This window comes from Myotis brandtii, unplaced genomic scaffold (genome assembly GCF_000412655.1).
Source record: "Myotis brandtii unplaced genomic scaffold, ASM41265v1 scaffold71, whole genome shotgun sequence".
Classification (NCBI taxonomy): Eukaryota; Metazoa; Chordata; class Mammalia; order Chiroptera; family Vespertilionidae; genus Myotis; species Myotis brandtii.
Genome location: NW_005370787.1, coordinates 2512595 through 2537243, shown reverse-complemented (window position 1 = coordinate 2537243; position 24649 = coordinate 2512595). Strand labels below are relative to the sequence as shown.

General features: G+C 40.8%; 1 protein-coding gene across 1 annotated transcript in view; it reads left to right on the top strand.

Moving 5' to 3' along the window:
• GPC6 (glypican 6) overlaps positions 1 to 24649 on the top strand; it is a 1148404-nt gene that overhangs the window by 1112226 nt on the left and 11529 nt on the right. Inside the window, exon 7 of the mRNA XM_014530079.1 lies at positions 18490 to 18626. Coding sequence (XP_014385565.1) covers positions 18490 to 18626 — 137 coding nt within the window. The remainder of the gene's footprint in view (positions 1 to 18489; positions 18627 to 24649) is intronic.

Genomic DNA, 24649 nt, shown 5'->3' with positions numbered 1-24649 from the left:
CAGTGGTTGAGCATCGACCTACGAACCAGGAGGTCAGGGTTCGATTCCTGGTCAGGACACATGCCCAGGTTGTGGGCCCGATCCCAGTGTGGGGGGTGCAGGAAGCAGCCAATCAATTCTACTTTCTCATCATTGATATTTCTATCCCTCTCTCCCTCTGCCTTCCTCTCTGAAATCAATAAAAATATATTTAAACATATATATTTTTTGTAGAGCAGGTAAAAAGGTGCAAAAATGTTAGCAAAATCACTTGAGGAAGGTGGTTGCTGTTTTTAATATTTGCACAGCTAGACTGACTTTAAATACTTTCTTGATCAACATAAAAAAGCATTTCAATGGAAAGGAGATAAATTATAATGCCATTAACCATCACACATTGTAGAAGTACCTATTATATAAAAGAAAAATTCTTTCAAAGTAAATGTTACTGTTCTGGATCTAAGCTTTTTTTTTCACAGAAAGAATCAATCAAATACTACTATACTTGATTTCATTTTTGAATATTAATGGGATCATAATAGTTTTAAACTTTCCTTTGACTCATTAAGCCAGAAAGTCAAAGTGCTACAAATACTTACTTTTGCTTCAAAATAGGCAGAAATGGATAACTGTGAGAAAAGATTTTATTTTTTCAGAAAATAATAGAGCTAAAGGACTTATTGGGAAATTTTTTAACCAATTTTAATGCAGAATTTGGTTGTATTTATTTAAAAAGTCTATATTTTCCATGTAGCTTTACTTGTCAAAAATATCTTAAAACTTATACAGTCATAGAAAGCATCAATAACATAAAAATTTCACAGCCCCTTTTAGAACTATGGCCTTAACGTTTTATAGGGAAATAAAGCTTTGGTTAACCTTGGCTCTGGAAGACCTCATTAAAATAACAGCCTGTCAGTTTCAAGTTTAAAATAACAGGGTTGTCAGTTTTATATGCAAGGGAACAATCTACAATTTTATTTTCTGGGAAAGACTGTAGGGTGGAAAAGAGTGAAAAATTGGACAACACTGCCCTCTGGTGGTCTTGGTGAAAGGCGTTCTATCTATCTATGTCTAGCCACCTGCAGGTGAGGCTGGCCTTAACATAAAAAGGTAGACCAAAGTTGAGCTGCCTTGAGCTTAATTTCTTTTGTATAAACTTTTTGACAGTGTTTCTATTTAAAATCCATGCTCATTTCCAGAGGCAATATGCAATTTATAATCTCAAAATTACAATAAGCCAATAAGAGACTCTACTCTTTGGTACCCTATAATCCCTATATAGCAAAGATGTGATACAATTAGTTTTCAAGAGAGTAAGTCTTGTGAAAAGAATGGGATCTAAGAAGACATTGTAAGATAATTTTCTTTTTACAAAATGTCTGGTGGCTTGTTACATAAGTATCTTGACAGAAAATCATCAGACTGTTTGTATATGATTTGTATACCTTTCTGGATAATTGTTATACTTCAGTAAAATAAATAAATGTAACCTAAAAAAATATCTCCCATGTAGACAAAATATCAGCAGATGTTACAAAACTGAATGCCACATGTACCCATTTATATATATGGAGCAATTCTAGAGATAGGCTGGATCCCAACCAGGCTTCAAATGTAACCCAATTTCAATTCCGTTCTTTCCTGGGGCACTTCATGCAATTAGTGAGAGGCAGTTGAGGGCAGGAGAATAGCATTAAAGAAAAAGGATGAAAATGAGTGCTGTTGAAGTACAATCTACCCAAAGAATTACGAAGGATATGCTGGATGCTCTGATGTTAAGCCAATAGTCTGCCTTCAACTCATGCAAACAACTCAGCTCCTCACACCACTGGCCCTCACTCCTGAGGATCGCAGGAAGGACCTCAGACCTGTGTACCCAACCAGGTAGCCACAAGTCAGGCAAGGCTATTGAACACTTGAGATGCACTGTAAGTGTAACACCCAGATTTTGAGAACTGTCATCCAATATGGCAGCCACAGTCACATGTGACGAAGCAGCCCCTGAGGCAGCTGCTGAGCACTTGGAGATGTCTATAGACTGAATGGAGAGATGCTGGAAGTGCAAAATGCATGCTAGATTTTGAAGGCTTGGTCCAAAAATAAGTGCAAAATATCTCATTCTATTTTTTTTCATATTCATTATATGTTGAAACAACATTTTGGACAGGTTGGGTGAAACAGAATATATCATTAAAATGTACTTCACCTTTCTTTTAATGTCCTTACTACAAGATTTAAAATTACGTATGTAACTTGCACTTGTGGCTCACTTAATATTTCTTTTGGATACTGCTGCTTTGGAATCTCATTGCTTCCTTGCCCAGAATGGCCATCCTGCCATTTCACAAGTTTGTTCCTCTCCCATCTAAAAAGAGGGACCGCCCTGGCCAGTTTGGCGCAGTGGATGGAGCATCGGCCTGCGAACTAAGGGGTCCCAGGTTCGATTCCGGTTAAGGGTACATGCCTGGGTTGTGGGCTCGGTCCCCAGTGGGGGACTTGCAGGAGGCAGCCAATCCATGATTCTCTCTCATCATGTATGTTTCTATCTCTCTCTCCCTCTTCCTTCCTCTCTGAAATCAATAAAAATATTTTTTAAAATTCTTTAAAAAAATAAAATAAAAAGAGGGACTACTGACATCTTTGCTGCTTGCAGGAGACAAGGAGAAGCCATTGAGGCTTAAGATGAAAAGGTGAAAGTCAAGTACTATTATGTCCCTGGAGTCTAATCATAAGAGGAGTAAATGGCACCCCTCATTGGTGCCCCATGGGGTAAATTGGATCTTTAAGGTAACCAGATGGCTCCCAAGAAAGGTAATTTACCTCACAGGGGTAAGAACTTGATTTTCCAAAAAAGTGCACTTTAGACACCCTATGATGCCATCTGTCCCCATGGTGATATTTCTACTCATTAAGAACTTCCAACTCCAAGTGCCCTAGCAATATATTAACTTACTAAGCTTTATTAAATCTTCTAAAAGATCATGGGGGGTAGCAGTATTTTCCTAATTTGAGATCAATTTGTAGGGAAATTATGTGACTTTACCAGAGTCACAGTTGAAGCAAATACACTTCCATGTACTGGGAACATCTGCTTCTCTTCCCTGTTGAAGAGGCTTCACATCTCTGAGTTTCTGCCACTCGGGGTCCCTCTGCCGAGAAGGACTCTCCCATTCTTCTCCCTGCAGAATGGTGTTCATCCTTTAAGGCCCAGTTCAATACCACCTCTTCGTTGGAGCCTCCCTGAATCCTACCTCCTCCTAAATAATAAAACTTGATTATACTTCTCATGCCCTACAGCCCTTAAGTAGATAAGCTATTTATTATGCTTATTAAGGTGTAAGCCTCTTTCCCCCACCAGATAGTAAGTTCCTTAAAGGCAGGACCATCTCATGTATATCAATCATTGTGTGCCCAGTACATTGTAGAGACACTAAACAGATATGTGTGTGTGTGTGTGTGTGTGTGTGTGTGTGTGTGTGTGTGTGTTTAATTGAACTAACTACCCATAAGTAGATTCTAAGCAAGCATTTCTTCATAAAATAAGGAACTTTACAGAAAGATGCCCCACACTATGGCAGTAAGTTTATTTTGCAAGTAAGGGTATCTAGAATTTAAATTTTATTTACAATTTCATTTGGAGACCCAGATTATCCTTTGCCCACTCTATTTTTGGGGGTCATTCATTCACTTGCTGTTCATTGAGTATCTCTACAAACTAGGTGTTGGGTTGATGGGATACTCATCTCCTAGGATATGGTGAACACAAAGGATAGAGGCCCTGCCTCTATGTCACCTCTAGGTCTGGGAGTGAAGACCCACAACCACAAGAAATAGGGAAATCTTTACGACAGGAAAAACCAGAAGGATGTCTGTGAGCACATACCGGGGAGGTCCTCAGTGACTCTGGGTGTCAAGGGAGGAGCCCTAGAAGAGGGACATAGAAGCTGAGGCCCACAGAAGGAATTAGCCACTAAATCATGCGCTTCTCTTCCCGGTGTGTGGACTACATGTGTAAGTTGGAGCTCAGACACATCCTTTGGGTCTTGTGATTTACATTCTTGGATACATTTATTAGTCTCTCATTCTGTGGTTTCTCACACTTCCTTAAGCCAAAATCACTGGCAATTAAAGCAATTCCCACTTATACTCACAAAGAAAAAGGCAGAATATTGTGCTATGTCATAAGTAGAACACAGTAGATGCAAAAAATAGCATTTATTATGCACTACACGGTACAGGTCTACCTAGTTAAGTATAAATCAAATCACACATGCCCAAAAGAGATTTATTTATATGCTTTTTGTTGCCTTTTCCAAAAGAGATTTAGGGCAACCCATCTCTACCCTAAATGGCTTAAGAATTTAGATAAATTTGATTTTCACCAATCACTTACAGAATATTTTTCTGTGCTGCATCTAAATTATTTTTCCAATACATATATGTCTTTGTGGTTACTCTTGCTGTAGGATGGAATCATTTTTGCAATATCTTACTTAAGAAGGCCCTGCTCAATTACACCAATCTCGGGTAATTGCCATTCCCAAGTAAGTCCAAATATCTGTAGCTGCTTCAGAGAAAGAGATCAGAATACACATCTATTTCTAGCTTTGGTTGGAAAGAATGCAGCCCTAAACATTTGGAATTAAATGATGAATCCTAAAATATTCAAGAATGCCTAAACTTGAAATGTAAAGCTTTGCTATGCCTCCTCCCCCTTTTTTTAATTAGCAGACATATTTGTAATGTCCTAGATTTCATTCCCTGAAGATAAAATTTCAATATTTTAAGAGTAACTTCAGGTGGTGATGAACTTCACAGAATCATGCACCATGTCAATCACAAGCAAAAGTAGAGACTTTGTATGGATTTTCTGAGTATTGTCTAAGACCCAAGGAAGGGGTTACACATTTGAAGGAAAAGTTGGCAAAGAATTAGAATTTTTTTCAGCAAGACTGGATGTTCAGAACGTCAAAATTTTTCACATTGGCAAAATTGGGCTATTAAATATATAAGTTTTTTCTGGACGTTTCCTGAATTAGTGCTAATTTCCAGGGTGGTCTTATACAAAGAAATTAGTCCATGCCAATGTTGTGGTCTTCTTGGCTATATCAAGAAATTAAGAAAAAGTGGGGGAAATCTACTTTTCAAGCCACAAAGAACTTCTAAAAGTTTTCATTCCATAGTGACAGAATAGATGATGATGGGAGCACAGGTCAGTTTTTAAATATCCAAACTGCTTCAATGTGCCTTATGTAACTGCTTAGAAATACTGAATTTATTCTCCTCCTTTGAAAATGCACCCGAGACCTTCCTATCTGGTATTATGAAGATTACATATCTCATAAGCTGATTTAGAACCAGTACTTATTCATGCTCTATACCAGGGAGAGCTCCTTGGGGATGTCTGCACATATACAGCCAACATACTGCCTGAGAAATGATAGAGGCCAAAGTTAGGAACCGAGGAAGACAGAGCTGGTCTCAAAAGCCAAGAGTAGAGAGCGAGAGAGCAGAGACTGGATATATGCAAGGTCAGAAACCGGAAGAGACTTTACCATGTGATGGGCAGAGCAAACAGAAGACGCAATTGGCAACTGAAACTAGCTATAGATTTCAAAGGAACAAAGCAAGGTTGGGGGCTCAGTCTTACTGCCAGTTGAGGAGGAGGAACAAGAATATGTTTATGTTGTGTGATCAAGCCTTGTCCATTCAGACCCCTCCCAAAACTGCTCAGAGAGGGAAGTGATCTGCTATAGGTCAGGCAGCAATTCACAAGTCCTCTCTGTGTTAGATATCAATGTCTGACATTGGAAATGTTTACATGGAGTCTAGGTCAGTATCTGTCAAGAAATCTCTAGAAGCTCTGGACCATGGGAGCTCTGTTGAGCCTCCAAACTCAATGAGTCAGTGATAAAACCACTTCTTAAAATTATTCATATTATCAGTGTTGAGAAGCAAATAGTGCCATAATTTAGGTACCCACTGTGCAAAATAATACTTTGATTTCACATGCATTCCCATAGACCAAATGTCTTCCTGACTTTTTTCTTCCACTATTGAATTCAATGATAGTTTGATGCAAGACTGTGTCATCTCTCAAGTATGTGTAGAATGCTCACTCCTCTCGCTTGCCTAAAGTGTAATACCATAGGGAATGAGACACTATCAGAACATTAGCTATAAATATGATTTTGAAAATTTCTGGTTGTTTTCTTAAAAATCTGCTGCAAAAATCTGACCTGAACAGCATAGGAAAATATTTCTGATGTTTCCCATACTTATTCCACTTTAAGAAGCAGGGTTTTGCCAGAAAAGACCTCATCTGTCTTTTCATGTCTGTACCCCTAATGCAGTGTCATCACATAACCAAGAAACCCCAAATGTGAAGTCCGAGGGGAGGATGCAAACTCCATTTTTCATCCAGTTCCCAATCCCCTGGGAAACTGAACAAAACTAAGCATTGTCTTTTTGAACCTTCAAAGATTCTTTCATTTCTACCAGTCATTTCATCCTTCTCAGTTTTTTCTATAAAACCAATGTGTGTTTATGTCCTTGGAGAGTAATGTGAAAATACCAAACCACAGGAGGGAAAATGTGTCACATGGTAACAGAATAGCACTTGTTATTGAATTCCCTGGGAACATCTGCAAAAGCCCAGAATGTGAGATGGGTTTTAGGCTGGGTAGTGACTCAAGCACTTAGCTGAATGCTGGGTGTGTTGTATGACCAAAATCCACCTTGGATTCACTGACAACCTGCATGCAACAGGACCCTGCTGTCATCCCCAAGACTTATTTAGAAGGTTCCTGAAAGAAAACATGCTAAAGTGATTTATCCAAGCATTGCAGATCCCACCAAAACATTACGCTGTAGGCAGGGACCATCTGAGACATGAAAAATAACACCAAAGTTTTCACAGACTCAAAGTAAATAGAAAACATGTTTAAGTGGATAGGATGCTCAGTGCTGTCCGGGCTTCAGCATAAATCAAGCAGGCAGAGTAAGCAGGTCGTGTGTCTTCAGCTTCCTTGTTGAGTTAACTGCTACTAGTAACCCCTACATCCTCAAGAATGTTAGGAACACGTTATTTACAGAAAAAGCAGTATTCTCTTGGAGTCTTTGGAACCAGAAATCCTCCAGATGGTCTGTCTGTCTTCTCACTGAGCGGGTGAGAGTTGTGCACAGGTACCTCCACAGACCTGTTTGATCACTGAGGAGTAGGTATGACTTGAATTCTAATGCAGGGACACACCGTGAATTGAATGACTTGGGCTTCTCTAGAGTAAAGTCGGATGAGGTCACTGCCTTTGGAACTGGATTATTAAACTCTCAGGTTGCAAAAGAGGTATTGTGAATGTGAACGTGTATTTCCCTTCACTTGACCAAGTAAAGTGGCCTTGTCCATGAGGTACAAGGGGAGGCTGCCTTTGCTTCTTTCTTTAAACAAATTGTTTTCCAAAGCTAACAAATGACCTTCAGCCTATTAAATATTCACATTGGTGGTTTTTTTCCCCATTCAATATGTATTATTTAGTGTATGGTCCTTTAATTATTAATCATTTTTTTCTAAAGATATGGTATATATTATTTACATCCAGTTACATTACGTTTTCATACAGATGAAATAGGCACATTGGAATCTTTCTAAGTCATAAGCAAATAGGGCATTTGGCCCAGCGCACACAACTGGTCTCCAGGGAAGTGAGTTCTGGTCTGTGCATGACTGAGGTAGGATAGCAGGTAGCCTTCTCAGAGCTCACTGCTCACACTTCACGGGGACTAGCTGAGGAAATAAAAGGTCCAGGATAGACAGACTTTGGGCCTCAGATGGGCAGATGGCCATGGGCAAGGTCTCTTGGAGGAGACCAAATATGCTCCATCAAAGGACTCATAAAGGAGACAAAGGTAATAACAGTTCAAAGACACCCCAAATCAGATTTGAACAGGTCATGTGGTGAAAAACTAAAAGGAAGGTACTAGAAACTGTATGTCTTCATGAGGATTGTAAAGACTGTTTAGGATGGGATTCATTCCATTTTTAGTTCAATTCTCCTGGTTTTTCTCTAAGCCAAGATTGCCTTTGAGAGCCTCAAGGCTCTTCCATCACACCGGTGTAAATTACACCTGGAATGACATTGGAGGTGACAATAGACTAGAATCCTAATTAGATGATTGGAGGAGACCATCTGAGATTCCCCCTCACTCCAGGGATAATCAGGTCATGGGAAAGTACTTTTGTTGGAAAGCCTGCAGAATTTGCCCAGGTCTTCCTAACTCTCCAAAGGAAAGGCCAGAAGACAGTAGCTGGCAGATAATCAATCATTTATGAACTCTTACTTCCCTTAGCAGATAATCAGCAATGCTGTTCAAGTATTTATTCATTCAACAAATATTTCCTAAGCACCTGGGACATGCACAGTGCTGTTTACCAAGTCTCCACTGTGGAGCAGATGCTCCCCAGGAGTCAGGAAGGGGAGACGCTGAAGACCAGAGCAGTGGCTAAAAGGGTTGGCTGCTGCACAGATGAAGTCATCCCACTGCTAGAGGAGGCCCTGATGCATTTTTTGTCTTTAATCCCTCTGGATAGAAATTACTAATTATCCGGCTTCTTAATTGTCCTCATGGCAGAGTTCAGAGACCACCCAAGAGTGAATATCAGCAAAGCCTTATTTGCTGGGGAGGGAATATGGTTTTCCTCAGAAAGGAAATTTCCTGACAAATTAATATTAGCGCTCCCCTCGTCCTTTGCTTACCGATGACTATCATATTTGCTCCCTGTCTGTTTAACCACTCTAGACAGGGAAGCGAGGAACACTTCTAGGGCAGCGACTGTGTCCTGGCCATGTTTGTTTCCCCAGAGTGTAGCAAAAACCTGAATTATTAGGAAGCAAGTAAGACCTGTTTAGTGATGAACATGAACAGCAAAAACCTTTTTTTAATTTAACTGTTGTATTGGAATTTTTTCTAAATCACAATGCACTTCCCTGTCTCCTTAAGTGAATTTCACTGAAAGTTTTGCTTGCTAAGTACTGATCCAAAATATATTGTATCAGGGCCTGCGGTATAGACTAGTGAGCTTCAAAATGTTTTCATCTTGTATCTCTAACAGCAAAATATCAGAATCATAGACACCCAGTGTATTTATAACTATTTATGCATAAAGTATATATAAGCACTACTTGATGTTACATTCTGTACCTTGTGAAAGTTATGCAAAATTAGTAATTTTTGAAGAAGGAGATAAAGCAAAGAATCTTCATTATTTTTATTCTGTGGTGTCACAGGTATACTGAGAGTAAGCGAACTATCTTGCCTGTCTTTGTATTGTTCATTTGAGCTTGCACTGTTCAAAATGAAAGAAATCAAAACTTTCTTTGCCAAAGTCTATTTAAGTCTCGTCCATTTAATTACTTATTTAATACTACATAATCTAATCCATAAATTCATTCCAGCATATATGAACTGTGATAGATTTCAGTACTCCAGGAGCAAGCTAATGAGGGATGAGGGAGGTGCCACTGAGAGCCCCTTTCCGCTCTGCAAGTCTTAGTCTTTCCTCAAGATAAGAGAGAAATAGCCATCACCATATGGACTGATTAAGAGGCATATAACCCTGTAGATAGATTAAATATTAGGAAACCTTCATTCCTTTTATATTTTTATATTTAACCACCATATCTCCATAAGTGGGGTGGAGAGTCAGTTAAGAGAGATGGGAGGATCATACTTTTTTTCTTATGATTTTCAAACTAATGAGGTATTTACAGTGACTGGGTCATGCTTACCTCTCTATGTGGGAGCCTGCTTACACTTTTGTCCTTGAGGAACAAAAAGGAGTCCTCAAATGAATAAGAGGGAAAAGGTTGGGGGGCCTGGGTGGATAGCAGTTCTTTTACCTTTTATTTGTTAACTTAGATTAAACTGAGCTGTGCTTTTCTATCTGAGAGAGATTGTAGGAAATCTGGTCCCACAGCCCACCCCCCCTCCCTTCTCGACAAGACACTGTTCAAAGGCACATCTCCTGTGAACAGTTGTTAATAGAAACTGTCTCCTGGCAACTTGCTTTGGTAGCAGCTCAAGAAGCTTGAAGTTCAACTTGTTTCACGATATTAATAAACACAAGGCTAAGAGCTGGCAGTCAAATCCTTGGGAGCAGAACCATGGACGAACAAAGGGCATCTGGATTTAGGTTCACTTTTTTCATATCAGAACTCTCTAGTCTGATGCGAAAATTTCTTCTAGTCAACGGCTGAGGTTGCAAGTGACAGGCCTTGGGGTCTGTGCCCTGCTGCTGTGGGCCTCTCCCTGCCTACCAGTAAGAACTGCAGATGCCCAGTAACCAGCAAAAACAGGGCCCTTTGGGGGCAAAGTAATTTTTTCTAATGTGCTGTTGCTTGGGAGGCCCAGGTGTTAAGATCAGCTTCTTCACTGTAGCTTTTGGCAAGAGTTCACTCAGACCTCCCTCGAATGAGACCCTCTCGGTCTAAGTTTAAGGGGAAATCGAACAAATCCTTCATTTGAGGGAACTGAAGGGAGTGTGTCCATCTCACTGGTGGTAGCAGGAAAATGATTTCCTTGTATTCCAATAAGATGACTTTCCAGAAAGTGAAATTAGTTATGTTCTGGCTTTCCAATGGCGAAATATAAATAAATTTCATAATTTAGACAAAAAAATAGTAAATAAAAATAGAAGTTCTGATGTTTTCATACTGAATCACATTGAATCATCTTGCATACCCCCAGGAATATACACACACCTCCAACACCAACCCAACACACATGCTTTGGAGACCATGCTATAGGCAATGTCCCTGTTAAGCCTAGTGGTTAAGAGTAACGGTTCTGAAATCTATGTTTGAATTTGAATCTCATCTACATCATTTACTAGATGCATGGCAAGTTTTTTCACTTCTCTAAGCTCCTAATTTCCCAGTTGCAAAGACAGTATAATGTACTACATCAGTACACAAAGTTTTGAAGATTGAATATAAGTGCTTTACAATAGACATATGAAAAGATGCTGAATATCACTAATCATCAGAGAAATACAAATTAAAACCACAATGAGATATCACCTCACACCTGTCAGAATGGGTATCATCAATAAATCAAACTTGGCCAGTGTGCTCAGATATTGAACATTGCCCATGAACCAGGAGGTCACAGTTTGACTCATGGTCAGGGCACATGCCCTGGTTGTGGGCTCGATCCCCAGTAGGGGGTGTGCAGGAGGCAGCTGATTGACATTTCTCTTCCATCAATGTTCCTATCTATTCCTCTCCCTTCCTCTCTCTAAAATAATAAAAATATATTTTAAAATAAATAAACAAACAAATAAATAAATACCAACTGTTGGCAAGGATGTCGAAAAAAGGGGCACCATCCTGCACTGTTGGTGGAAATGCAGACTGGAACTACCTTATGACTCATCAATTCCACTTCTGAGTATTTATTCAAAGAAATCCAAAACACTAATTCGGAAAGATATATGCACCCCTATGTTCATTGCAGCAGTATTTACAATAGCCAAGATATGGAAGCAACCCAAGTGTCCATCAAAAGACAAAGGGATAAAGATGTGGTACATTTATAAAAAGGAGTATTACTCAACCATAAAAAAGAATGAAATCTTACCATCGCAATGGCATGGATGAACTTAGTGGGTATTATATTAAGTGACGTAGGTCAGGCAGAGAAAGATAAATATCCTATGATTTCACTTATATGTGGGATCTAAAAAATAAAATAAACAAAACAGAAATATACTTATAGATACAGAGAACTGATGGTCGCCAGATGGCAGGGTGCTTAGGAGAATGGGTAAAAAGGTGAAAGGGATTAAGAAGTACCAATTGCCAGTTATAAAATAGTCACAGGGATGTAAAGTACAGCATAGGGAATAGAGTCAATAATATTGCAATAACCATGGATGGTGTCAGATAGGTACTAGACTTATCAGGGTAATTCCCTCATAAGGTATGTAAGTGTCTAATCACTGTTGTACACCTGAAACTAATATAATACTTTAGCTTTTATACTATGTCAACTGTAATTGATAAATTAAATTTTAAGAAATGAATGTGAGTGCCGTAGCTCAATGAAAGCTCACAGTTAACCCCAACTACTTTGAGTCAATTACTGACCTGTGCTGAACACAGCAAAGCTCTTAAGACACTATGTGCCCTGACAACAGTCTCCTTTCCCCTCAAGTTTTTATTATTTTTAACTTTTTCAAAAAATACTAAAATGGTTGGAAAAATGAACATTCATATACCTACGGTGTAGACTCAGTAATGGTTGACTTTTCTGCTATTTTCAAGTAAGTAAAAAACAAAGCACTTTACCCCTCAATATCTCAGCCTGAATTTCCTAAAAGCAAGGACACTGTCTCTTATGCAACCACAACACCATGATTACACATAAGAATATTAACAGTAATTCAATAATATCATCTACTGTCTATTTATATTCAAAATTTCCCAGTTACCTCAAAACTCTGTCTTATAGCTGGATACCCATCTCCAAATCCCAGATTCAGTTAATTAGCATTTGTTTGCTAAGCTTTTAGAGTCTCTTTTCATTTACAACAGTCTTTGTTCCTTTTTTCCTTTTTTTTTTTTAAGAGTGGAGGCCAGTCGTCTTACATAATACACATATCTCACACAGTAGGTGTGTTTCATCACTTATTTATGGTGTTCGTTTGTGCCTCTTTCCCCAGTATTTCCTATAAACTGGAAGTTAAGTTGGTAGCTTGATAAGATTCAGGTTAAATATGTGAGACAAGATTACGTTTTAAATGAAGTTGTCAGACAACAGTATTTGGACAGTTCTTTCTGCTTTTTGTTCTTGCTAATCCCTTTGTTTTCAGCAATCACTCCCCCCTGTCAGTATCCTGCCTCTTTTGTCTAATTTTACAGTTCTGTAAGAGTGGGGGTGAAGATGGTACCACTGTCTGCCAAGAGTCAAGTACTCAGGACCCTCTAACAGACCTTAAACTAAAAATATATGTCTCTACTGAAACTGTCAATTAGAATTGACTCCAGATAAATTCTAAAAGTCGGCTCATGTTTTCCCTGTGGACCCCAACAGTATTTTGGGGGGTCAGAGTCCGAAGGCATAACAAGTCGTTTAACTTTCAGGATCTTGCAATAGCATAAATGAAAAATATTTAAGACTCGGGTGTCACTAATATTACAGTGTTGAGTAATAGAGTATAAAATACTGGAAAACGGTAAATATAATTTGCAAGTATTGGAGAAAATTAATTTGTCCTTGAATGGCTTATTTGGGAAACAAGAAAAAAGATGTTGTAAATCTCATATTTGATTTTAAATCTCATATTTAATGCAAACCTTTGTTCCCATCAGGTTTGCATTAGTAATGAATTGGGACTTGCCGTTATTGTCAATAAGACATTTGTACTAAGGGTGCTTGTTAACATAGAGCTTAGCTCACTATTGTGTGCACATAGTTTCCAGGAAATAAACAAAAACCAACTCAGATCTGAAGCTACAGCAAAGTAGTCCCACATATTGTTCAGAAATAAAAACAATAGAAAGTATTTCTAAACACTGTGAGACTTGAAAAAACTTTCTTGAAACCGAAAAGGAAACTGCAGTCGTTCAGATGTTCTTTAGAATCAAAGGCATGTTCCTCTCCTGGGGCGAACAGTGTCCGTTTTTCCCAGGTGTCTGCACCACCATTCCAGTCGGAAAGAATTGGCCGATGTTTCTGTGCAGAATGTGAAAACAGCATTTGCATCTCTCTCTGCTCCTTTGCTGTTATCTCCTTCACTTGCACAATGAACATGCCGGGGTGCACACAGCTGCTCATAACCTGTGCTGTGGGGACTCATCAGAGAGGATCCACATCCTCACTTAGCTGCACGGCTCCTCTCAGCCCCTTGGAGACAAGAGCGCACATTGTGTGACCCCAACCATTTTGTCTAAGCAATATTGTCTGTGACCTGGTAATAGAGTGGGACAATTAAATCCATTTTCTCAATTGACATTTATTAAGCACCTACTGTGTGCAGAAACCTGTGTGACCAACTTGCCCTGGTTTGCCCAGGGCTTTCTAATTTTAGCACTGAAAATTCAGAGTCCTACAATCCCCTATGTCCCGGGCAAACTGAGGTGATTGGTCGCCTGACCCATCCTCAGCACTGAGACAAATTAGAACCTTGTCTTTGCATCAAGAAGCATGTGATCAAAGAGCAAATAAGAAAAGTTAGACAGTTATAAGTGTGGGGTGATCAGTACTTGGAATCGTGAACAGGGCACTGGGGAACACACTGTTGAATCTGAATCTAACTTGGGGACAGAGCACATCTTGAAAGAAACAATGCTGAAGTTTAGTTAAAGAATGAGCAGCATAACACACACAGTTAACTTTTGAAAATATTAAAGGAGGAGATACCTGTGGAACATAATGCAATTATATTCTTTCTCTGTGCCAAAAAATACATATATGGTTCAGATTCTCACAGCATAAAGGTGGTAACTTCATTATAAAATAATCAGAAAAGGAATGCTTATTCCTGCTATCCTTTTTTTTAAATTATTGTCTAAAGTTTTACATATGTCTCCTTTTCCCCCAATTGACCCCCCACCCCCCGCCATTCCCACCCCGGGGAAGCCCCCCCCGCCCCAGTGTCTGTGTCCATTGGTTATGCTAATGTGCATGCATACCAGTCCTTTGGTTGCTCTCTAACTCCTGCTATCCTTTATAATGGAACAGAACAAGCCTTACATATTTCAGTCCTGAGGCTGGGGATAGTTTGCTGAATGAGTTATGAATAGACAAATCCTGACTCTTTCTCTGGGGCTTGTGTTTGGGAACACTGAGAATGAGTGGCCTGGAGGGGGGAGCCCAGATTGGAGGTAAAAGACACCAAAGCTGAACAGATCAACTCTGAGAGATGTTATTTCTGAAATACTTAATTTGAAAAAAATTCAAACTTACCAAAAAATGCATTTCAAAAATTTATATAGCTCCATTTAGGTTCACTATTCATTTAAAATTTGCCACATTTGCTTTCTCTCTTTCTCCATGCATCTATGTATTGATTATTAGATGATCATTACCATTATTATTATTTTTATTATTATTATTAAGGCATTCTAGAGTAAGTTGTGGAAATGATAACTCTTTCATTCTAAATACTTTAGCATGTATCTCCTATGAAGACGATATTCTTCTATATCACCATAGTACAATTTCATATTCAGGAAATTTAACACTAATACAATATTCCATTGATATGGATGTATTATTCAAATTTTTCAAACTATTCAATAATGTCCTTTATGGATATTATTTCCTAATTTAGCACCCAACCCAGAGCCGGGTACTACACTTAGGCGCCATATCTCTTATTCTTCTTAATCTGGAAAAACCTCTCAGCCTTTCTTTGTCTTTTATGACTGGCGTTTTGAGGAGTACAGGCCAGTTGTTTTGCAAAAAGTCCCTAGCTTTGTGTCTGTCTCATGTGTCCTCCTAATTGGATTCAGGTTATGAATTTTGGCTGCAGAAATGATGTGCCCTTCTTGTCACATTGCATCAGGAGGTGCACGACATCAATTTGTCCTGATACTTTGATCACTTTGGGACCTGCCAATTTCTTGCCCTGTAAATTGGCCAGTTTTCCCTCTGTAATAATACATAATCTGGGGGGGGGGTGAACTTTGGGGTTGTGTAAATATCCTGCTCTCCATCAGACTTTTTACTCAACATTTTTCGTATTTGTCCTAATTTGCTAGGGCTCCTGCAGCAAAGTATCACCAACTGAGTGGCTTACAACAACAGAAATTGAATGTCTCACAGTCTGAGGGTTGGAGGTCTGGGAGCCCAGTGTCAGCAGGGCTGGTTTCCTCTGAGGCTGGGAGGGGGAGTCTGCCCCAGGCCTCTCCCCAGCGTCTGGTGCTTTGCTGGAAATCCTCTGAGTTCCTTGACTCGTAGATGCATCACCCCAGCTCTGCCTTCATCTTTATATGGTCTTCTGTGCGTCTCAGTCTTTGTATCCAAATTTTCCCTTTTACAAGGACAAATTCATATTGGGTTAGGGCCCACCCTCAAGACCCCCTTTTACCACATCATCTCTGACAACCTTATTTCATAATAAGGTCACAGTCGCAGGTACTGGTGGTTTCGACTCCAGCACCTTTTGCAGGCGACACAATTCATTGATGATATTTGCTGAGATCAGGTATTGCTATGGTGGGTGCGGAATGGTGATTTTTCTAACTAGCTTCCTTTCAACATTTATCAGTTGGTATATGGGGGGTTGGATTTTTTTGTAATTGAGAAACAGAATGTACATCCATCTATGTGCCATCTATCCAGGAATGACACCTTTAAAACAAAAAGAAATAAAAATGAATAACAACATACACACACATCTGTGCCTAGAGAGGTGAGCAGAAAAGGACAGGCTCTTATTGCAAACTTTCTCACCCAGTCAGACCGCCTGGAAGGCAAGCCAGGGATAGTCTGTGGGCCAAGGTCACAGGAACGAAAGGGGGGAGTGGGGGAAGGCTCGGAGTGCAGGTTTCAGGACCTCCTAAACACTTCTGATGTGTAAGTTACTTCTTGGAATGTCATTACTCATGGATTGTTCTTCACACTCTAAAGCAAAAGTAGCATCACACTTCCAGTGGTTCTCAACCTTCCTAATGCCTCGACCCTTTAATACAGTTCCTCATGTTGTGGTGACCCCCAACCATAAAATTATTTTCGTTGCTACTTCATAACTGTAATTTTGCTACTGTTATGAAATATCTGATATGCAGGATGTATTTTCATTGTTACAAATTGAATATAATTAAAGCATAGTGATTAATCACAAAAACAATATGTAATTATATATGTGTTTTCCGATGGTCTTAGGCGACCCCTGTGAAAGGGTCATTCGACCCCCAAGGGGGTCGCGACCCACAGGTTGAGAACCACTGCAGAGGTACCATTTCTCTGATTCAGCATTCCCGTCATCTTTAGCACTTCATGGGTGAACAGATGAGTCCCAGGACTGAAGCCCCTGTCGTCATCAGAACCACAGTTAAGCAGGGGCCAAGGACTATCATTCCAGAACTACTAAGAAACATGACAGGAGCCAAAATCAATTGTCAGAGTCTTTGATGTCTTTGTGTTCACTCTTAAACCTGACAAAAGATCTTTGGAAATTTTTTTCTCAAGTCTATACTCCATCCACGGTAAACACAGAATACTTTGTGTCCAAAGACTATTGATCTCAAATGTACAACAACACCATTAAGTCTCAGTGGTTCTCCCTTCTGAGGTCATATATAGATTTGCTAGGAATGTCATAACAAAGTACCACAGACTGGATGGCTTAAACCCACAGACAGTTTTTGTCTCACAGTTCTGGAAGTTAGAAGTTCAAAATCAAGGTGTCGGTGGGATTGGTTCCTTCTGAGGAAGGGGTCTTTCCCAGGCCTTTCCCTTGGCTTGTAGATGGAGGCCTTCTTCCTATGCCCCCTCACATTGTCTTCCCTTTGTGCATATCTGTGTCCAGATTTGCCCTTTTTGTAAGAACACCAGTCCCATTGGATTGGAGCACCCAAATGACCTCATTTTAAACTTCTTTGCTTCTATACAGACCATCTCTCCAAATAAGATCACATTCTGAGTAACTGGGGGTTGGGACGTTAGCATATAAACGTGGGGGACATAATTCAACCTATTGCAGATGCATTTCAAATGTTTAAACACTTTCCCAATGTTCATGTAAGTAGAGCAGGAAATCAAGGTTGTGTCTGCATGATCCTAGATGTTCATTATGGAACTGAAATGGGACTGAACTTCTCTCCTACCCTTTCCCCAGGAGCACAGTCAGCGTGGAGCCTGACAACACTAAACATGGTGTGACTCAGCTCTCCGGGCCACCCATCCACAGGGCTGTGGGTGGTACACCTGCCTGTGTTTGGAACGACTTTTTTCTCTTTGGCAATAGAGATTTTTAAATGGGTTTGGGTTGCTGCTCGCCAAGTGTGCTATATGGGCCTGTCAATTAGTCAGGAGCAGAGGTTACCAGCAGCTGAATTAGTGACAATATGTATTTCTTGCAGGAACAAGTAGGCCATTGGGAAAGATGTTTTATCTCTTGGTGCATTTATGTGACATCCAGGCAAATGAATTCTAAAGAATGCATTTGGGGTGTTTGCAATGAGGCACACCTACTTCTCTCATTTGGACAGGGACCCGGAGCCAGTTGAGATGCTTCATAAGTTCTTAACTCAGAGGATAGGGGGGACAGAAAAGATGGAAAACAAAAAGCGGACTACTTGAGAGCTCTCTGCCAGAAGCTGGAGGAAGATTGAGGGAGGAGGGAGGGAGGCTTTCCTGGACAACAAATCCTGTCTCCCTCTTAAAACCAAGTGTTCCTACTGGTTCTAGCACACATCCTCACCCCCCTGCGTGGTGTCCTTGTGTAGAGATGGACCGCACCTGGGGAGAATGGTCACTGTCTTCCCTTGCTTTCTTGATCAGGTCACAGACATAAAAGAGAAACTGAAGCTCTCTAAAAAGGTCTGGTCGGCATTGCCCTACACCATCTGCAAGGATGAGAGCGTGACAGCGGGCACGTCCAACGAAGAGGAATGCTGGAACGGGCACAGCAAAGCCAGGTGAGGGGCGACTCGCTGTTCTTGTGGACGGGGCTCTGCGCATCCAGCTCCGGAAGGCACTCCTGGCACAGCTCCGCAGACCTGTTTATGCAGAAAGCAATGGAGGGTGGAGGGGACAAGTCGTCACTTAGCGACAGCTGTTCAGAGTGACAGGTTTGATGGGCACCTGGGAGCACTTACTCTCAAGGTGCCATTAAGCATGGAATCCTCGTTCTGAACGCCTTGCCTCTGGATGAGGATGGAGGCATGGTGACAGATGCCAGGTTACGGATATCCTGAGATCCCAAAGAGCCTTTTATGTTCACTTAATGACTTTAAGACAGCGGAGCTATTTTTATCCATAGTTAAATTTGCACGGCTTGCTGTGTTTTTCCATCACAAGTTAAACAGGAAGTGAAAATTCAACTGTAATTTTTTTCACCCTTGAAGACAAAAAGTGTTTTGAAGCGCTCATTGAAAGGAGAAGGGGGAAAACAAAATAATGGAGTGACAACCAGGAGGGCACTCTCATAGGTCCCCTGCCAGGAAAGTCCCACTGGAGCCTCCTGATGAGAGATGGCTCTGTTGTCACCCTGCTGCTCTGCTACCCAGTGCTATCGCCGCTTGATATGAAATCTCTCAATTTCTTGGTTCAGCCCAGGAATGGGCTTGGCCCGAGTCGTCATGGGGTGGAGAAGTTGGACGGGGGAACTGGCTGGCTGGGAGTTGGCAAGCAGGGCAGGACACCAAGAGAGAGGTCTGCCCAAACCCTCCCCGATGGGGATGCAGGTGGGTAGAGCAGCTGGTACATTGGCCTCCAGGAATCTTTGGGGATTGACCAGCAGGTGGAGAAGCTAAGAGGGGTGTCTGTTCTGGAGCCTTATTGGGCAGTTTGGGGCATATGAAGCAGCTGTGATCAAAAAACAGCAAGAAGATACATGGATGTTAACTTCAGGAGAAACTGCAGAAGGTAAGCAGGCATTCAGTGAGATGCTCATTAGGTGTTTTGCTTACACTGTGGAGTTGTGGTTTTAGCATCTATTGGCAGTCATATTATCAGCTTGCTGGGGAAAGCTTCGCAAAGAGAGGACTAGACAGCTATGGGAAAAGCTATATTATATTTCAAGTAGCTCCAAAATATCAATGTGCAAATTTTAGATCATGAGGTACAGGAAGATATTCATGATATCAACAACATGCTCTTCAAAAATGCCTAGTAGTTTACCAGTGTCTGGCCTTTTAGGACAGAGACCATTGGCTAGCAGATGCAGCTGTGAGCTACCAGCCTCTAAGGTTCTTTCCTGGTAACTGAACAGAAAGACACTGTGAAGGATGGCCAGATGGCCTAATGGATAAAGTGGCTGATTTTCTGAGCTGCTGTTTCCCATCTGTGTTTACCTTTCAGTCTTGGCTAAAATGAAGGCTGTGTTTTGAACCACATTCCCATGAATGGTTACACAGGTTGCTGGATTTTGGTGCATATACAACTTTGAAAATACCAAATAAAAAGTGGCTGCAGGTGTGGACTGGGGAGGGGACTACACGCCATCAAGAAAATGAATGGGGAAGGTAAAGATCATTGAAGTTAGAGCTAGAGGTGACTGGGATGGTTCAGCCAAGTTCCTCATTATGTACATCAGGAGCACAGACAGGGTAAATGATTAGTCCAAGGTTACCCAACAAACAAGGGTGACAGCTGAAATCTCCCAAATCCTAGCCCAGTATTCTTTTCACTTTTATATCCTGCCTCTAAAACACAGCCCTCCCCAGGTTAGGAGAACAAATGAAACAGATTCTTAGCTCTGAAAAAGATTTAGTGAATCTGCCCTGGCCAGGATGGCTCAGTTGGTTGAGCATCATCCCATGCACCAGGAGGTTGCAAGTTTGATTCCCAGTCAGGGCAAATGCCTGAGTTGTGAGCTAAATCCCATGGGGGGTGTGCAAGAGATAGCCGATGTCATCGATGTTTCTATCTATCCCTCTCATTTCCCCTATCTCTCTCTCTAAAATCAATAAAAACATTTTAAAAAAAAAGATTTAGTGAATCTACATTGATTCATTAAGTTAATCATTCAATCAGCAATATCTTTAAGCACTCCCTCTGTCCAGATATCATGCACAACTCTATGGATTAAATGCTATAACATGGCAATGTTGTCTGTCAACATATGAAAAGCCACAGTGGATTTTGGAACTTCAAGTACCATACTGTGGGACTGTAGGTTTAGGAAAGGACCACATAGGTGGTACTGGAACAGCACCTGGAACAGTACTCAGGGACCAGATTTTAATTTTATCCTGAGGACCATGGGAAGCCATTGAAGGACTTTATGCAGGTGAGGGAACTCATCAAACTTAATGCAATAAAATCATTTGCAAGAATATGCCAGAATGTAACCCAGTATATTATTAAAAAGATGAGGCTGTCAAATATTTGTGACTCGAGTTATATTCCCATTGAAATATTATAATTTCGTTGTTTCTTTTAGTTCCTTTTTGAAAAATTCTTCTACTGGAATATTATAACCTTATACTTAATAGCATAATAAGTAGATAACCAATAAAGACTTGTTGAATTAAATTTAATTGAAGGTTTTTCTGATTCAAATATGAATTGATCTTGAGACTTTTTCATTTAAAGAAATTTAACTGAAATTTTATAAGTTGAAAAATCTATTTTAAAGCAGATAATGACCTATTTTTTCCTACTTTTGAAGTATAGATTTTCAGATGACATTTAAAAATGCTTGTTTAAAAAAGAAGAAAGAAAGGTTATTCTTATCATCTATCTGAAATAAAATAACCAGAACTTTTTTTAAAAAATCCATTGACAGGTGTTAATGGAAATGGAACAGCAATGCTTATTAGCATTAATAGAGATTGTCACAGTCTGGAGTTGCTACACTCGAGCCTATAGGAAGAGACCACTGATAACCCAGACATATTCCCTCTCTTTATGTTTTATTGACTCCTTCAGCCACATTCGTCCATCACATCCACTCCTGCAGCCCTTTTATCGATCTAGGTATTTGGTCAGGCCTGTCTTCCATCACCTATATTTCTCCTGATTACTAGTATTTTCTGAATGCTACTCCATAGCTCTTTACCATGCTTCCCTGATTCAGAAACATACCTATTTCACATTTGACATTTCTGAAATCAAAATTACTCCTCTGGTGGATATGTCCATTTACCTCAGCGATTATTTTATTTTTCCAAATAGCTATTATTAAGTGAATGGCATCTGTTGAAATTAACGACTTCAAATAGAGAGAACAGGGGACACATACATTCGGCTGCTAATGGCACCACAGGGTGAAACTTGCTGTGTTGAGATAATGGTCAAGGGTGTGTGAGCACTGGCTCCCCTAGTATATGGACCCACCTTTGTACCCCGCCCCCACCTTCACCCATCCCTGGGAGATCTCACTCTGCTTTAATAGCTAAACTAGTCTGAAAACAGGAGGTAGAGCACAGGGAGGAGACTGTGCCCTTTGATGGGAGGAAATTGGCAGGTGGCCATGACCCTGTCAACATTTAAATATCTATTCTGACAATAGCAGGTCATCAAGAGGACCCTGTCCCTGCTTCCCCTTTCCTTTCCAGCCTCTTGGGACAATATAAAAACCAATGCAGTAATGTCCATAAAAATAGGTTGTCAACTTTAAAACAATGCTTCTCAAACATTGATATGCAGGCTAAATTTGGGGCATCTTGTTAAACATGAAGATTCTGATTCAAGAAGTCCGGGTGGGGCCTGAGATTCTGCATTTCCGACAAGCTTCCAGAGTGTGCAGTTGTTAGTGGCCTCGGGACTGCAATTTGAGTAGCAAGGCTCTGAGGCCAAGTTGGCTAGATTTAGCACATAACAACACCAGGCACCAAATGGAACACACGTATACTACAAAACAGATTCATGGTTTACCTGGAATTCAGACTTAACTGGTAGACCTGTATTTTATCTGGCAGTTGCCCTTTAAGCTCCTATTAACATGTAAGAAATTCCCTTTTTATTCCTCAGACGGCATATTGCAGCATGTTGTTTTCCTCTTTGTCTTCATGGAAACCCTTGATGTTCTCTTTAATGGGATGCCCTTGTGGGCCACAATGGGCACTTTGAATCCCTGCTAGAACTTGATTCAATTAGTGGCTTCGCCAGCTCAAGCCACAGTAACAAAAATACTATAGACTGGATGGCTGAAACAAATTTAGTTCTCATAGGCTAGAAGTCCAAGATCAAGGTGCCACAGGATTGGGTTCTGGGGAGAGCTCTCTTCTTAGCCTGTGCCCTAACATGACAGAGAGAGAGGGACTCTGATCTCTTCTTTTTCTAAGAGCACTGATTGCATCATGGGGGCTCTACCCTCACAACCTTGTCTAAACCTAAGCCTCCCAAAGGCCCCACCTCCAAATACCAGCACATTGGGGACTGAGGCTTCAGCATATGTTCTGGGAGAGGGGAAGCAAAAAAAAAAATGTAGTCCACAGTACTTAGTACAAGAATTATATCCTACTTTATCAGAATAGCTACGAAAGTATGTTCCTTAGAATTCATGGTAACAGCTATCACCCAAGCAAGGCAGCCTGGGATGCATGTGCAGGGGCCAGCAAGAAGGTAGCCTGGGGTGCAACTTTTTAGGATGAAACAGGAGAAGCCACGGCAGCACTCTGACTCAACTCAGACAAATAGGAATTGAAAGGAAGCTAGTAAGTAAGGGAAGAAAATCGATAATAATCTAGAAGGCCAAAGGGAAAAAAATTAAAGAGTCGTGGTGCAGGTTACAAATCTAGGCTTCCTATAGTTCCCAGGGTAAATCTGGAGACCCGGGGAGGCTGCTTGCCATCATCTGTCATCCCTGGGAAGGGTGTTCCGGGCAGCCGGGTGGCCAGAAGGAGCCATCTGTACCAAAGCTAGAGAAGAATGATTAGATGGGAGGCAAGACAGCACAGCTCAGAAGGAAATAAACCTTTTATATGGTTAGCACACACGGCTCAGAACTTTCTCAGGCAACAGAAGGAAAAATAAAGCCCTTGTGTTCATATAAGCTCTTCCTTTTTGCTCCTATAGAGGCAGATTCTTGCGTTTTGAGGATGCAACCATGTCAAATTACATCGTCTGCATCTTCCTTGAGGACTGTTTTCTTTTCAGGGAATTATCTTTCTGTCCTCTCATGGGAGTTAAAAAGGAAAGGGGTACGACAGAGGGTGGGATGAGGCAGGAAGAACGCAAAAGGAAGCCAGTCCAAGAGGCAAGTCCCAATAGCATGTGGATCTCATGAAGGAACATACATATTACAGAGTCTTCAGGTGTCTCGAGTCAGTTATTTTCAGACTCCTCTCTCTCCCCATGAAGTTGGCAAGACAACTTTCCACCTTTGCTCCCTGTAAGCCAGTGCTTAAGCTGCCACCGTGTCCTTCCTTTAAAATGCCTCTGGGAGGAGGGGATCGAGGTGCTGGATGAGGGGTGAGGATAATGGGACCCTTTGGAAACAGAGCTTTTGCAGGGAGCCTCTGCTGTCTTTTAAGACACGTGAGAAATAAGTGCCATCCCAAGGAAATCCTACCCGAGGCCAGGAAGTGAATACAATAAATTATAAGAAATAGGAAAAAAAAACAGGAAGTGAATACAATAAATTATAAGAAATAGGAAAACTTTTTTTAAATCTAGAAAATAGATCAGTCACTGTCACAAGCCACTGAGTGGACTGACTATGCAAAGAAAATAGCAAGTCATAACTGGGTAAGTTTGAGCAGATGGAAGAGGGACGAAATGATGCATGGGCATGAGAAATCTGTCGGAGGCAGTGACTTGGCAGATCTGGCAGGACAATGTTATCTTAGTCTGATTGCAAGATATGTCCCAGAGCACTCTCGCTGCATGTGAAAGACGGTAAAACATCCCCCGCATACCCAGCCGGAAACACCTCAGGACGCTGGAAATCAGTCTGCACAGAGAACCGGCAAGGGGAGCCCCCAGGAAGGCTGACTATCCAGGAAGGCGGGCAGACACCTTGTGTGCACCTCCTGCAAGTGGTGAGAAATGG